At 36.9% G+C, this 13,648-nt stretch overlaps 1 protein-coding gene across 1 annotated transcript in view; it reads left to right on the plus strand.

Moving 5' to 3' along the window:
• The window catches only part of Ca-alpha1T (Ca[2+]-channel protein alpha[[1]] subunit T), a 614,336-nt gene extending 603,108 nt beyond the window's left edge, over positions 1–11,228 (plus strand). The window contains exons 38-39 of the mRNA XM_068228299.1: positions 3,216–3,463; positions 10,374–11,228. Of these exons, the coding sequence (XP_068084400.1) occupies positions 3,216–3,463; positions 10,374–11,228 (1,103 nt within the window). The remainder of the gene's footprint in view (positions 1–3,215; positions 3,464–10,373) is intronic.
• Positions 11,229–13,648: the final 2,420 nt, after the last annotated feature.

The following is a 13,648-nucleotide window of genomic DNA, read 5'->3' on the forward strand; positions in this document are numbered from 1 at the left end:
GAAGTTCCATTCTTCCAAAGTATTTCGGGACTGCTAGGAATCTTGCGTCTTCTGGTGAAAGCTGAAACTAAAAGATCTGTCTTAGAAATGGTTCATAACACACACTCGATTCTTCAAGATGGCACAGTTTTTACCTACTTTAGAAAATTTTCTTCAGATTTATAAATTTAAAGAAATCTGAACTGCTGCGTTTCCGATATTTCGGCGTCACAAAATTTCCTCAGAAGCAGAAAATTTATCGTCTTTCCTCAATGAATGCTGGTAATATTCCACGTCGGATACGTCGTTTCCAATAACACATGTGCTCATACAATTATTCCCGTAGACAACTCAGCAACTGAGCAAATTAGCAGAACAGAATGAGCCGAATGAGAAAGATTTCCCCAAGTACATGGGTATTTATTTCTTCAAGACGTAGGTGTGTTTGTTAATTAATTTTTATTGGCTGAGACTTTGCGATTGGACTAACCTTGCGATTCAATTGGTTAAATATCATGACGTCAAAATCTCAAAGTATTGATCGCTTTTAATCTGGTCGAGTTCCTGTCCACGTGCCACCCCTCTGATGTCTTCAACAAGGCACAAAAAAAAACCCAGGCTCGCATACACGGCACGGGAAAAACCTGTTTCCCTGCGGGCTAGCAGACAGTGCAGAGTTGAAATCACCTTCCTGGATGATAATTTTATGCATTGATCCACACCAGTAATAAAATATTCTTCCCATACAAACCAATAACCAATTTTCAAGGGTGCAGTATGAAGCACGTATCAATTTTAACATAGTCTATCTATAAAGACTCAGATTGTATTGTAAAGGTGGAATACATGATATGGATTGCTAAAGTGATTAGCTGAACCTGAAAATAATGAAAACACGAATGCGACATACAAACTTTTCTCGGGAATAATCATTTTTAAAGTTTGTTTAATCTCACTTAGTGATGACAGCCACTTAATGCCTCTATGCTAAAGAACACAAAATGGAGTGATATCTTTCTCCTTGCAAACTTTAGTATCACTCCAGCACCATGTGAAAAAGAAATGAAGAGTGATTTCCTGAAAACATGCATTCTGCGAAGTAATTATTTAATTTTACTGATTATTTGTTGAGAAATTAGGAATTAGTAATTGGTAAAATATTTCTGAAGTAACTGTAATTCAGCTCAATTACTTTCATTTTGCGCTTTCCCATCACTGACTAAATCATGCAAAAAATACTTATTAAGGTAGAAGTGAAATTTGAAGATTAAGATCATTATCTCACATAGGCTATTTGGCCACAGTGATAATCAGGGATTACCCCTTTCAGACCTCAAAGAAAACTGAAGGTGTAAATTTTTGTTTGTACGTAAAAAACAGACTAAAATACTCTTAAATACATATATTTGTAGTGTATTTTACAAAATAAAAATTAACATTTGAAAAGAAAGCACCCACACAATTGTGCATGTCAAGACTTAATTTACTATTTACATAGAAACAAAAATCAACTCAGTACATGCAAATATACATAAGTACATGATAAGATGTTCTATTTTATAGTGTGGAATGATATAAAACAATCAAAATCTTTGTTCAAACACAAGTATACATTACATTTTATACACTGAGTACGAGTTTTGCTTTTGCAGTCCTTTTAGCGGCAGTACTTTGCCGTCAGACCTGAAAGAAAACTGGAGGTAGGAATTTTTGTTTGTGCATCAAAAACTTACTAAAATTGCTCTTAAATACATATGTTTATGTTACAAAATAAGAACTATCATCTGAAAAACAGCACCCACAAATTTGTGCGTATCAGGACTTAATTCACTACTTACAAAAAATAAAAAATTCAGCTCAGTACATGTGAATATACATGTGAATTAGAAAGATGTTAAGGGAAAGAGACCAGTTGGAAGACCGAAAAGAAGGTGGATGGATCAGATTTGGAAGGACACTAGAGAAGCTGGATTGGATGTGGCAGAAGTAATGGAGCAGGAAAAGTGGAAGGACAGAAAGGAATGGAGGAGGCTTGTTAACACATTGTTGTCCGGGCGCGCGCTACTCCATTCTTTCCTGTGGATGTCAACAGAAGCACACCTAGCATGAGAAGTAGGATGAAATATAAATACATGTAAATGGTTCTAGGACTCTGTTTTCATCCTTATTTGTCCATCCATCAACCTCATTGTCACTACTATCACTGGCATCTTCACTAGTATTATTGTCACCGTCAACAGACTCGTCTGAACTGAATGTCGCACTTTCATTTCTGCGCGTATATTTTGATGTTGACGGATACACATCTTCACAATCACTAATACTCACACTTTCGCAATCACTAGGGACATCAGATGAACTATCAGCACGCAATTCTCCAAATATGTCATCATCGTTTGAGCTGTCTTTGCTACGGCACGCCATGCTGACACCTGACAATACACTCAATCATGTGGTACTGAGTGTTATGAAACCACACTTCCTGTGCTGAAAGTATTGTCAACAAAAGAATGTATCTATCTAAATTCTGATGAACAAAGACTTTAGTTTGTAAACAACATGAAATATTTACATTAATAAACGACGGAGAGGATAAAATCACACAAGAATGAAGCAATGTGAGAAAACGTTAATTTACGTAGCCGGTCGCCCGTGCACCAGTACGAAATTACGTTAACGTAGCCCATAGTACAAATTCCGCTTTTACAGTCCTTTTGGTGGCAGCACCCAGCACTCCCGTATGCATTGCCTGTAGGGAAGCCTAACCCGCACAATTGTGCATATCAACGTTCAAAACCTCATGGTATTATGTACGGTGTTGTATGTTCACAATTTATGTTCACTAAACAATTTACACACTTCATTGATTACATTCTGATATTCAGTAAAGCTCCTAGATGAATACGAATGCAATAAATAAATACTTACTTTTGGCATTACTGCTTCCCTCCATCTTGCCAATGAACTGTATTTTTCAACTCTTCTTCCTGTACCCTGGCGGTCAAGCGCTAAATAAAAACAACTGAAGTACATGCTACATGTCGCGCACAAGCACTGTAGCCCAGTCTAGCACCAGGAAAATGTCAAATATGCTCAGGCATAAATAAAATACAAACCCACACAATTGTGTTTACATGACCTGAAAGTGTTATTGAGTTTACTGAGTTTCTGTAAGGAAAAATATAGAATACCTCCCAATTTCATGTTTATATTTATTCTGCTTTTTCCTCTTTCAGAGAATAATTCAAGACGGCTTTCTAGAAGACAGTCAGCAGCTTCAGCTGGCACAGAGATCCATAAAGGATATCACCATCACAGACGACGTCAAACATTTCACTCACATCAAGGACCACTTCTTCCAACTGGTATACCTCCCGCTTACCCTGCATCAGGATATACTGCTGTATATAAAACTATAAGCTCTGGCAATGCAAATTCTGAAGGTCTTCCTCCACCGAGGTTACAGGATCGAAGTCATACCAGGGTAAGTAAAAAAATTGAACAATATGCATTGACTAGCTGTCATACTTGTCTTTGATAGGGCAGTTTTTGTGTAATTGCAGCACTAATGCCATCTAGTAGAAGTGAGTGGGACCATGCGAGTTGGCCATCTGGTTAGGCTCGTGCAGCTGTGAGCTTGCATCCGGGAGATAGTGGGTTCGAATCCCACTGTCGGCAGCCCTGAAGATGGTTTTCCGTGGTTTCCCATTTTCACACCAGGCAAACGCTGGGGCTGTACCTTATTTAAGGCCAGGCCACTTCCTTCCCACTCCTAGGCCTTTCCTATTCAATGGTCGCTATAAGACCTATCTGTGTCGGTGCGACGTAAAGCAAATGGCAGAAGAAAAAAAAAGGAAGTAAGTAGAAACAGTAGAGACAAAGCCAGTGGCGACTCCTGACTTCTGGTTTAGGGAATGTAACTGAAAAAATTGCGAACATCAACGCAAACGGATTGTCATTCCAAATACACTTTTCAAGAGAAAACAACAAACGAGGCCAACAGAAAAGTTTATTTAAGATCTCACATTCAGTAATCCAGTGGTCTGTTTCATAAATATTTCTGTTGAAATGATGAACACACAACTTAATTTGTGTAGTTACATTCAGAGTTGGATGCGGTTGTCCTTCATTTATAATTCTGCTTTTCTCTGTAAAAGAAATTATACTAAATGGTTCACTTATTAATCGTTGTTACACAATGGTTAGAATTCAGTTCAGATTGCGCGGCAAAAACGCATGACCCTGGTACTCCTACATCCACTGGACAAAGCACACTTCAACTAACAACAAAAGTTTTAGGGACTCAGGACATTGTAACCCATCACATTTCGTTTTCTTGTAGCTCAGTGATATTAAAGTATTCAAGGCTTGAGCATCCAATCTCCTCTTTTATGATTCCCTTTTCCCACATTCTCAGTCAATCAATTAATCACAACAGATCTGCATTTAGGGCAGTCACCCAGGTGGCAGATTCCCTATCTGTTGTTTTCTTAGTCTTTTCTTAAATAATTGCGAAGAATTTGGAAATTTATTGAAGGTCTCCCTTGGAAAATTATTTCAATCCCTAACTCCCCTTCCTATAAACAAATATTTGCCCCAATTTTCCCTCTTGAATTCCAACATTATCTTGAAATTGTAATCTTTCCTACTTTTAAAAACATCACTCAAACTTATTCATCTACTACTGTCATTCAACGCTATCTCTCCACTGACAGCTCAGAACATACCACTTATTACAAGTTATAAATCTCATCATTAGGTCCATATTGAGCAACATATACCTTTCTGAAAGAATGTTTCTTGAGGGTCCACCATTTCAATACATTATATGTATTTTTATTAAATTACATAAATAATGTTACGACTTTGCTATGTCTTAAGTGGGACATGTTTTGCCTATTTGTTAGGCATCTTCAGCTGCTGTTCCTAATATGTAAGATAAAAATTGCTAGGATCCTAGGCTTAGTTTATGATAAAATGCTTAAAATTATTGGGCTGACATGAACTGCTCTGGCTAAAAAGTTATGCTTATGCATGCTATATGTCTTGTAGAATCATCCGGCTAACATGAATTGTTCTGTGTAATAAGTTACAGTTACACATACTATACGTGGAAACATCTGGCTAACATTAATTGTTCTGTTATACCTTTTTAGACAGATCAATTCATGTTAGCCCAACAATTTTAAGCATTTAATTTAATTCCTATATTGTTGTTGTTTGAGTCATCAGTCCATAGACTGGTTTGATGCAGCTCTCCATGCCACCCTATCCTGTGCTAACCTTTTCATTTCTACGTAACTATTGCATCCTACATCTGCTCTAATCTGCTTGTCATTTTCATACCTTGGTCTACCCCTACTGTTCTTACCACCTACACTTCCTTCAAAAACCAACTGAACAAGTCCTGGTGTCTTAAGATGTGTCCTATCATTCTATCTCTTCTTCTTGTCAAATTTAGCCAAATTGATCTCCTCTCACCAATTCGATTCAGTATCTCTTCATTCGTGATTCGATCTATCCATCTCACCTTCAGCATTCTTCTGTAACACCACATTTCAAAAGCTTCTATTCTCTTTCTTTCTGAACTAGTTATCATCCATGTTTCACTTCCATACAATGCCACGCTCCACACGAAAGTCTTCAAAAACATCTTTCTAATTTCGATATAAATGTTTGAAGTGAGCAAATTTCTTTTCTTAAGAAAGCTCTTCCTTGCTTGTGCTAGTCTGCATTTTATGTCCTCCTTACTTCTGCCATCGTTAGTTATTTTACTACCCAAGTAGCAATATTCATCTACTTCCTTTAAGACTTCGTTTCCTAATCTAATATATCCATACCATTCAGCAACTTCTTGAGATCTTCTGCAGTCTCAGATAAAATAACAATATCATTGGCAAATCTCAAGGTTTTGATTTCCTCACCTTGGACTGTAATTCCCTTTCCAAATTTCTCTTTGATTTCCTTTACTGCCTGTTCTATGTAAACATTGAAAAGGAGAGGGGACAAACTGCAGCCTTGCCTCACTCCTTTCTGGATTGCTGCTTCTCTTTCAAAGCCCTCGATTCTTATCACTGCAGACTGATTTTGATACAGACTGTAGATAATTCTTCGTTCTCGGTATCTAATCCCTATCATCTTCAGAATCATAAATAGCTTGGTCCAATCAACATTATCGAATGCCTTTTCTAGATCTACGAATGCCATGTACGTGGGCTTGTCCTTCTTGATTCGATCCTCTAAGATCAGACGTAAAGTCAGGATTGCTTCACGTGTTCCTACATTTCTTCTGAAGCCAAGTTGATCTTCTCCCAACTCAGCTTCAACTTGTTTTTCCATTCTTCTGTAAATAATACGTGTTAAAATTTTGCAGGCATGAGATACTAAACTAATGGTGCGGTAGTTTTCACACCTGTCAGCACCGGCTTTCTTGGGAATAGGTATAACAACATTCTGCCGAAAATCGGATGGGACTTCTCCTGTCTCATATATCTTGCACACTAAATGAAATAACCTTGCCATGCTGGTTTCGCCTAAGGCAGTCAGTAATTCAGAGGGAATATCATCAATTCCAGGTGCCTTGTTCCTATTTAGGTCACTCACCGCTCTGTCAAACTCTGACCTCAAAATTGGGTCTCCCATTTCATCAGCATCAACAGCCTCTTCATGTTCCAGAACCAAATTATCTACATCTTTACCTTGATACAACTGTTGGATATGCTCCTGCCATCTTTCTGCTTTGTCTTCTTTCCCTAGAAGTGGCTTTCCATCTTTCCATCTATATATTTATTTGTTATGTGTGTTTCCATTGTTTACTCTTTTAAACATGCAAATACTCATGGTAAAGTTATGACTAGATATACAGTACATGTAGTATCTTCATCAGTCTGACCGGTTTTGTATACTTGATGATGTTGATGATGATAATACTATTATTATTATTTATTTATTTATTTATTTATTTATTTATTTATTTATTTATTTATTTATTTACAACAATTATGGGTTGAAATTTCAAAGGGCAAAAGTATATGGGATACTGAATTGTTTACATCCTCTTCACCCCTAATATTTTATATGGATGGGCAGGTATTTGTAGAGACTGACTTTATAATTTGTTTTAAACACTGATGTCAGCAGAGATGACTGGGGATCATTTTATACTCTTGGCAGAGGTTTATAGAAATTGTGGAAAATTAGTTACGAGGACGGTTTGAAAAGTTCTCGGAATCACCGCTAGATGTCAGCAACGAGGTTCTCCCGCAATAATCACACATCCTTTGTGAGTGAACACATGGCGCATCAGTGCTCTAGCTGCAGGAATGTGGTAGTGACGACTCTTTGTTGTTGTTCCCGCATAGTGGTTTGTAACAATGGAAAACGAGATTCGAGCAGTGATTAAATACTTTGTAAAGAAAGGTATGAAAGCAAAGGAAATTCATGCCGACTTTCAGAACACACTGGGGGCTCTGCTCCTTCATTTTCAACTGTTGCCAAGTGGACCAGCGAGTTTAAATTTGGTTGGGAGAGCTTGGATGATGATCCGCATAGTGGACGGCCAAAAAGTGTTAAGACCCCAGAATTTATTGATGGTTATGAATTTCATGTTTTTGGTCCGTATTGAACTGAGAATAATATATAAGTAATAATAATAACAACGTAAACGTTTCCACCTTTTCAATACTAAAATATATTCACAACATTATAAATTACACGGTACAAGTTTCGACCCATCTAGGGGTCATCATCAGCCATATTGGAGCAAAGATCATTTTTGGCGAAATCCTAAGAAAATGTTATTTTAAAGAATAACAAGAATTTATCGCAAAAGTGCATAAAATGGTTGTGGAGGATCGTCAACTGAAAGTGCGGGAGATTACTGAAGCTGTAGGGATGTCTTCTGAATGGGTATATTATATTTTAACAGAAGAATTGGGTATGAAAAAATTATCCGCAAGATGGGTGCCGCGGCTCTTGACATTGGACAATAAACGCACCAGATTGGAAATGTCCAAACAAAGTCTGGCCTGTTTTCAATGCAACCAACAAGATTTTTTGCGCTTGTTTTTGACTACAGATGAAACTTGCGTCCACTACTATACCCCAGAGACAAAACAGCAGTCAAAGCAGTGGAAACATGCTAGTTCACCACCACCAAAGAAAGCAAAGGCAGTGCGTTCAGCCGGAAAGGTCATGGCCTCAGTTTTCTGGGAATGCAAAAGGCATTCTGCTGATAGATTATCTTCCTACTGGCCAAACAATTACGGGGCAATACTATGCAAACCTCCTAGACCAACTACAGGAAAAGATACGCGAAACAAGGCCTGGTTTGGCAAGGAAAAAGGTCATCTTTCATCAGGACAACATCCAACTCGTTGGCTGAATGGTCAGCATACTGGCCTTCGATTCAGAGGGTCCCGGGTTCGATTCCTGGCCGGGTCAGGGATTTTAACCTTAATTGGTTAATTCCAATGGCCCGGGGGCTGGGTGTTTGCGCTGTCCCCAACATCCCTGCAACTCACACACCACACATAACACTATCCTCCACCACAATAACACGCAGTTACCCACACATGGCAGATGCCGCCCACCCTCATCAGAGGGTCTGCCTTACAAGGGCTGCACTCGGCTAGAAACAGCCACACAAAATTATAAATTATATATCAGGACAACTCTCCGCCGCACACAAGTGTTGTTGCCATGGCAAAACTTCATGAACTGAGGTATGAATTGTTGCCACATCCACCTTATTCACCTGATTTGGCACCATCAGACTTTCATCTATTCCCCAAGCTGAAAATTTTCCTTGGTGGATGGAGATTTTCTACAAGGGAAGAACTGACAGCTGAATTGGAGAGGTATTTTGCAGGCCTGGAGGAATCTCATTTTCAAGATGGGACCAAGGCATTGGAACATTGCTGGACCAAATGCATTAGTCTACAGGGAGACTATGTAGAAAAATAAAAGCAGTTCCACCGAGGTAAGATACTTAATTCTAGTACATTCCGAGAACTTTTCAAACCACCTACATATTTTGGAACTGGAGTATTAACTCAATATAAAAAAATTACTTTCCACTATCACAAATCCATAATTAACATTAAGGGTTCATTGGATTCTGGTAAAGATACAGTATAATCACACGTCACTTCTCTTTCCAAATATTACAAAACATACAGAAAAGGATTCCATCACTTGCATAAAAGCTTTCCTTGAGATTTTGTTCCACACATACTTTAGCAGAAACTGGGATGATTGTGCATCACATCTTTACAATCACATCTCACGTTATGAAAGAAGAAAGGAATTAGGTAGAAGAGTCATCAACCATGGTTGTAATTACAAACACTCCCATCCTTCTTTGGTGACAACTGGTTGTGAAAATCTGGGCTCTGAAATATACCTGAGGACAGAAACTTTGCGTGTTCTGTTCTCCAGCGTATACCTGTATATCCATACACATGTAACCCATTGCTTTTACAATTAATTCCTTGGAATGTTTCTGGATATAACTTAACATGTCCAACTGAACAACAACACTTTATCCAGCACCAAACAGCCTTAAGAACATCTCACTGTAAAATTTGCTATAAAACAACATGATACTGGTTATTCATGATTGTGTTCAGACTTTGCTTTTGGGACCCCATTCTGCAATATGTTGTGATTATCTTATCTACATAGTATTAATTAGAACCCCTTAGTTAATGAACATTAGCATAAATCAGTTTTATGTTTAGCATGCCATGATTATTGTCACAATCTCTACAAATAGCCACTCCTAACTACAATATATATAATGCACAAGGTCTTTCCATATCTACCATTTCTAAGAAGCATTTATGTCATTTATGACTGTAGGTTACCCAAAAGTTAGAAATTTAACAAATGTCTATTAATGATTAAATCCTGTAAAAATCACTAACCCAGTCCTTTCTACATAAAAGTTACTATATGTGTTAAGTTTTTCCTCAGGACTCAAGAAGATATAGAAAAATTCACTTGGATTCCCCAGGAACTTTGAAATCCTTGACCCAAGCTTGAACATTAAACAGCCTGAACTTTGTCATTCTTTCTGTATTTTCTAATTGTACTCCCTCTTTAAAAAATTACAGTAATCACCATTACCAACGCTTTTCCAACTTTTTCTTCCATCACTAACCTATCTCCTCTCCTCTCCTCCAAAGCACCCTCTAAATCTCTTGATTTATGATGTAATGTTGAAATACTGGTACCATATATTTTTAATAATTTTAATATAGTAATCATGTACATTTAATTTCCTTCCCTAGGTAAGTTGTTTGTCCTCTAAGTATTCATAATTTGTACTCTACCATTATTAAATAATAAATCATTAAAAGTAATTCTTTAATCTTGTTTGTTATTGTTTTAAGTTGATGCCCCATGTGGAGGAACGTGGCTTAAAGACTGCTGTGAGACGAGTGGGCAGCGATCCTCCTGTCGGTGGCGGCCTGCTAGCTGTTCCAGGACTCAGATCACGTGACCTAGGCAGCACACAACGGCTCAACCTTTCTGAACTCATTGTTACCGATGACATCCCACCTCACAATGAGAGTCATCACCCCCTTCACCATGACAGTAGGGATAGATTAGCTTCTGGTACATCAGAAGATGTTTCCCCAGAGTGCGTTTCTCCAGCTGTTATCCTAGTTCCACCAACATATGGTGCTGCTACAGGGGAAAGCTTACAATCTCCTGCACAAGAGCCTGCAACCTCAGATGAGGAAGAAAGACCTGATAGCTTCAAACAAAGTGAAGCTAAAAGAAGTGATAGCTTAGATGTTAATGATGAAACAATGCAATTGTTTGTTCCCGAAAGAACTACTATCATTCCATACACCAGTCCAAATATGGAAACAGAACTTTCTAGAAAAAGCAGCAATGCTTCTTTACAAAGACTCAGTGATTCCTTAGATGTTTCGCATGTAGATAATGTAATTCCTAAGTATGTAGCTCCAAAACTTATACCTGAACTGGAAATAGTTACTTCTAGTGCAGAGGACACTTTAAATCATCTGTTATCTAGTGAAACTTCAAGCGGTGAGCTTACTGAAGTAACACATTCTTTGGTGACTCCTAGTGAATTAACATTATCAATTCCAAGTTCTTCAAATTCAGTTCCAGGAACTGCTGATATAATAAGAATTCCAGCAGAAGAAGATAAAGAAGACACAATTGTTGATGTGCAACAAGTAGTGATAGAACATGTTGTTGAAAGTGAAAGTTGAGAATAAGTAGTTAACAAGATTCAATGTGAGAATTAAGAGTTCTATTTTTTTCTAGATCATAAATTGTTTGTTTATTCATGTAAAATGTTAACAGTTGAAATTAGAAATGTGATATCAGGTGCAAGGAAGAAAAGCCTAGAATGTGTCTAGTTTTGCAGGGTTTTATTAGACATAAAATGAAGCTGTAAGTTGCTGTAGTTTATGAGGGATATCTTATGTATATCCCATATACAGTACTAAACAATAATGTAGCCTTCATGAAGTATGGTACTATTGTATAATATAAGTATTCATTGTTACTCACTCCTGCATAAACTAGACACACAAAAGGAAAATGGGCAAAGGAACCCTAAACAATAGTGTGTACATATCAATGTTATGAAAGTGTAACTGCAGTTGAGTTGAAGATGTGTTCAGTTCCACATAAATTTTTGAACAGGCAGTTATATGAGTACAGAGGTTTTATGATTGGTCATCCTGGAACTCAAATAAATAACATGATGTTTGAAGTTAATACTTCTGCAGTAACATAGGTTTCCTGTTTATAAATATATGATACAAAAATCAAATCCACTCATAAAATGAGCTAAGCCATAGTTAATTTCTTTTCTTTCTTTAGTCAAAAGCAGTTGTATGGAGTGAATCCTTACAGAATCAGCACATGGCTGATGATATTTAAGTTTGTACTTTTTTAACAGGCCTACCAAAGTACTTTTTCATAAATGACAACATTGTTCATAATGAAGTATTACACAGTTGTCTTTGTTTTAGTAATATAATTTCTGTTTTAAATCAGTGTTAAAGGAATTTAGTGGATATATAGATCTGGTAATGTGGAGAAGATCATAGTTCAGTAATTCCTCTGTAATATTCATGCTTCATCAACATTCTTTGTGCAAGAAAATGAAAACTTTTGTTTTAAGAGTAGTTTTGGTGACAGATACTTCAGTTAGAAGATAATTATTTACACAACTTTATGGGGAACTGAAAAATGTTTGGAACATGCTAAGTGACTTTACTTGATGGTGACATATAGAAGTGACAGGAAAAGTAACATAGATGTGGTACCGGTACTGTATTAGAAAAGACAGTTTTTAAGTAGTACCGGTATTAATTCAATGTTAGATAAAAAATGTACTTTCCTATAGTAGAATGATAAATCTTAAATTAAAAATTCTCAAATCAGGTTTTCAAATGACAGGCTTATTCATAGGCCAATTCTACTAAATTATCTGATTTTTTGTAGTACTGTGAATCCTTAGCTGGCACAGCAGAGATCATACAAGTGGTTGATCTGTGGTACAATAATAGTAAAACCATTCTAATGCTTGATCACTCTTCATATTATTATTATTACCTTATATTATGAAATGTTGCATTAAAAAAAAAAAAAAGAAAAATACGAGGAGAAGAAAGAAAGAAAATAGGCATGTAATGCCCATAAAAATTCAACAAAAACTTATTTTTCAATAAAATTTGATGGAAAAAGAGGGCAATAGAATACGCTTCAAGATATAAGTGCATAATGTAATAATATTTCAACAGAACTTCACAACATGCTGACTCTTTACTTCTGGACAGTGAGACCTGCCAGCAGTCTCATGATGTATTGCGTGTTGTTCATAGATGATGCTTTCATACTTTCTGGTTTGTCTGTGGAGAAGTGGGATCTTATGAAGTGGGACATGCAGGGAGTACTCAGAAGCTAGGAGAACTATAAGATATTATTTAAGATGCAAGTTTCTATTTCTTAATGCATTTGAAATAAATACAAACATACATACGAATTGAAGTGTACATATTTTGGCAAATGATAAATATCATTTGCATTAGAGTTGAAAATATTTAGCATGGTCACTGCTATCTAAGAGAAATCATGTATTACTCATAGATGATCAACATAAAAACAGTTAATCTTGTTTTAAAAATAATACAGTGATATTAAAAAATGGAATGAACACAACAATATGAGATACCATTTTCTTTGTTGCTGTTAAAAACAAATGTAACCAAGTGAGTTGGCCATGTGACCAGGGTCATACAGATGTGAGCTTGCATTTGGGATGTAGCTGGTTTGAACCCCACTGTCGGCAGTCCTAAAGATGGTTTTCCATGGTTTCCCATTTTCACACCAGGCAAATGCTAGGGTTATACTTTAATTAACGCCATGGCTGCTTCCTTCCCACTCTTAGCACTTTACTATCCGATCACCAACATAAGACCTATCTGTGTTGGTGCAACGTAAAGCAAACTGTAAAAAAGAAAATTTAAAAAAAGTAGACACAACTTTTTGGCACACTCCACACAGTACATGGATGCAATGATACATGCCGTTGGTGGGCATTGTGAGGCCAGTCAATGTCCTCACAGAAATTGGCAGTCTTTATGCAGTATTGCTTGTTTCAATTGAACATAGTGTT

This window comes from Anabrus simplex, chromosome 6, assembly GCF_040414725.1.
Source record: "Anabrus simplex isolate iqAnaSimp1 chromosome 6, ASM4041472v1, whole genome shotgun sequence".
Taxonomy (NCBI): Eukaryota; Metazoa; Arthropoda; class Insecta; order Orthoptera; family Tettigoniidae; genus Anabrus; species Anabrus simplex.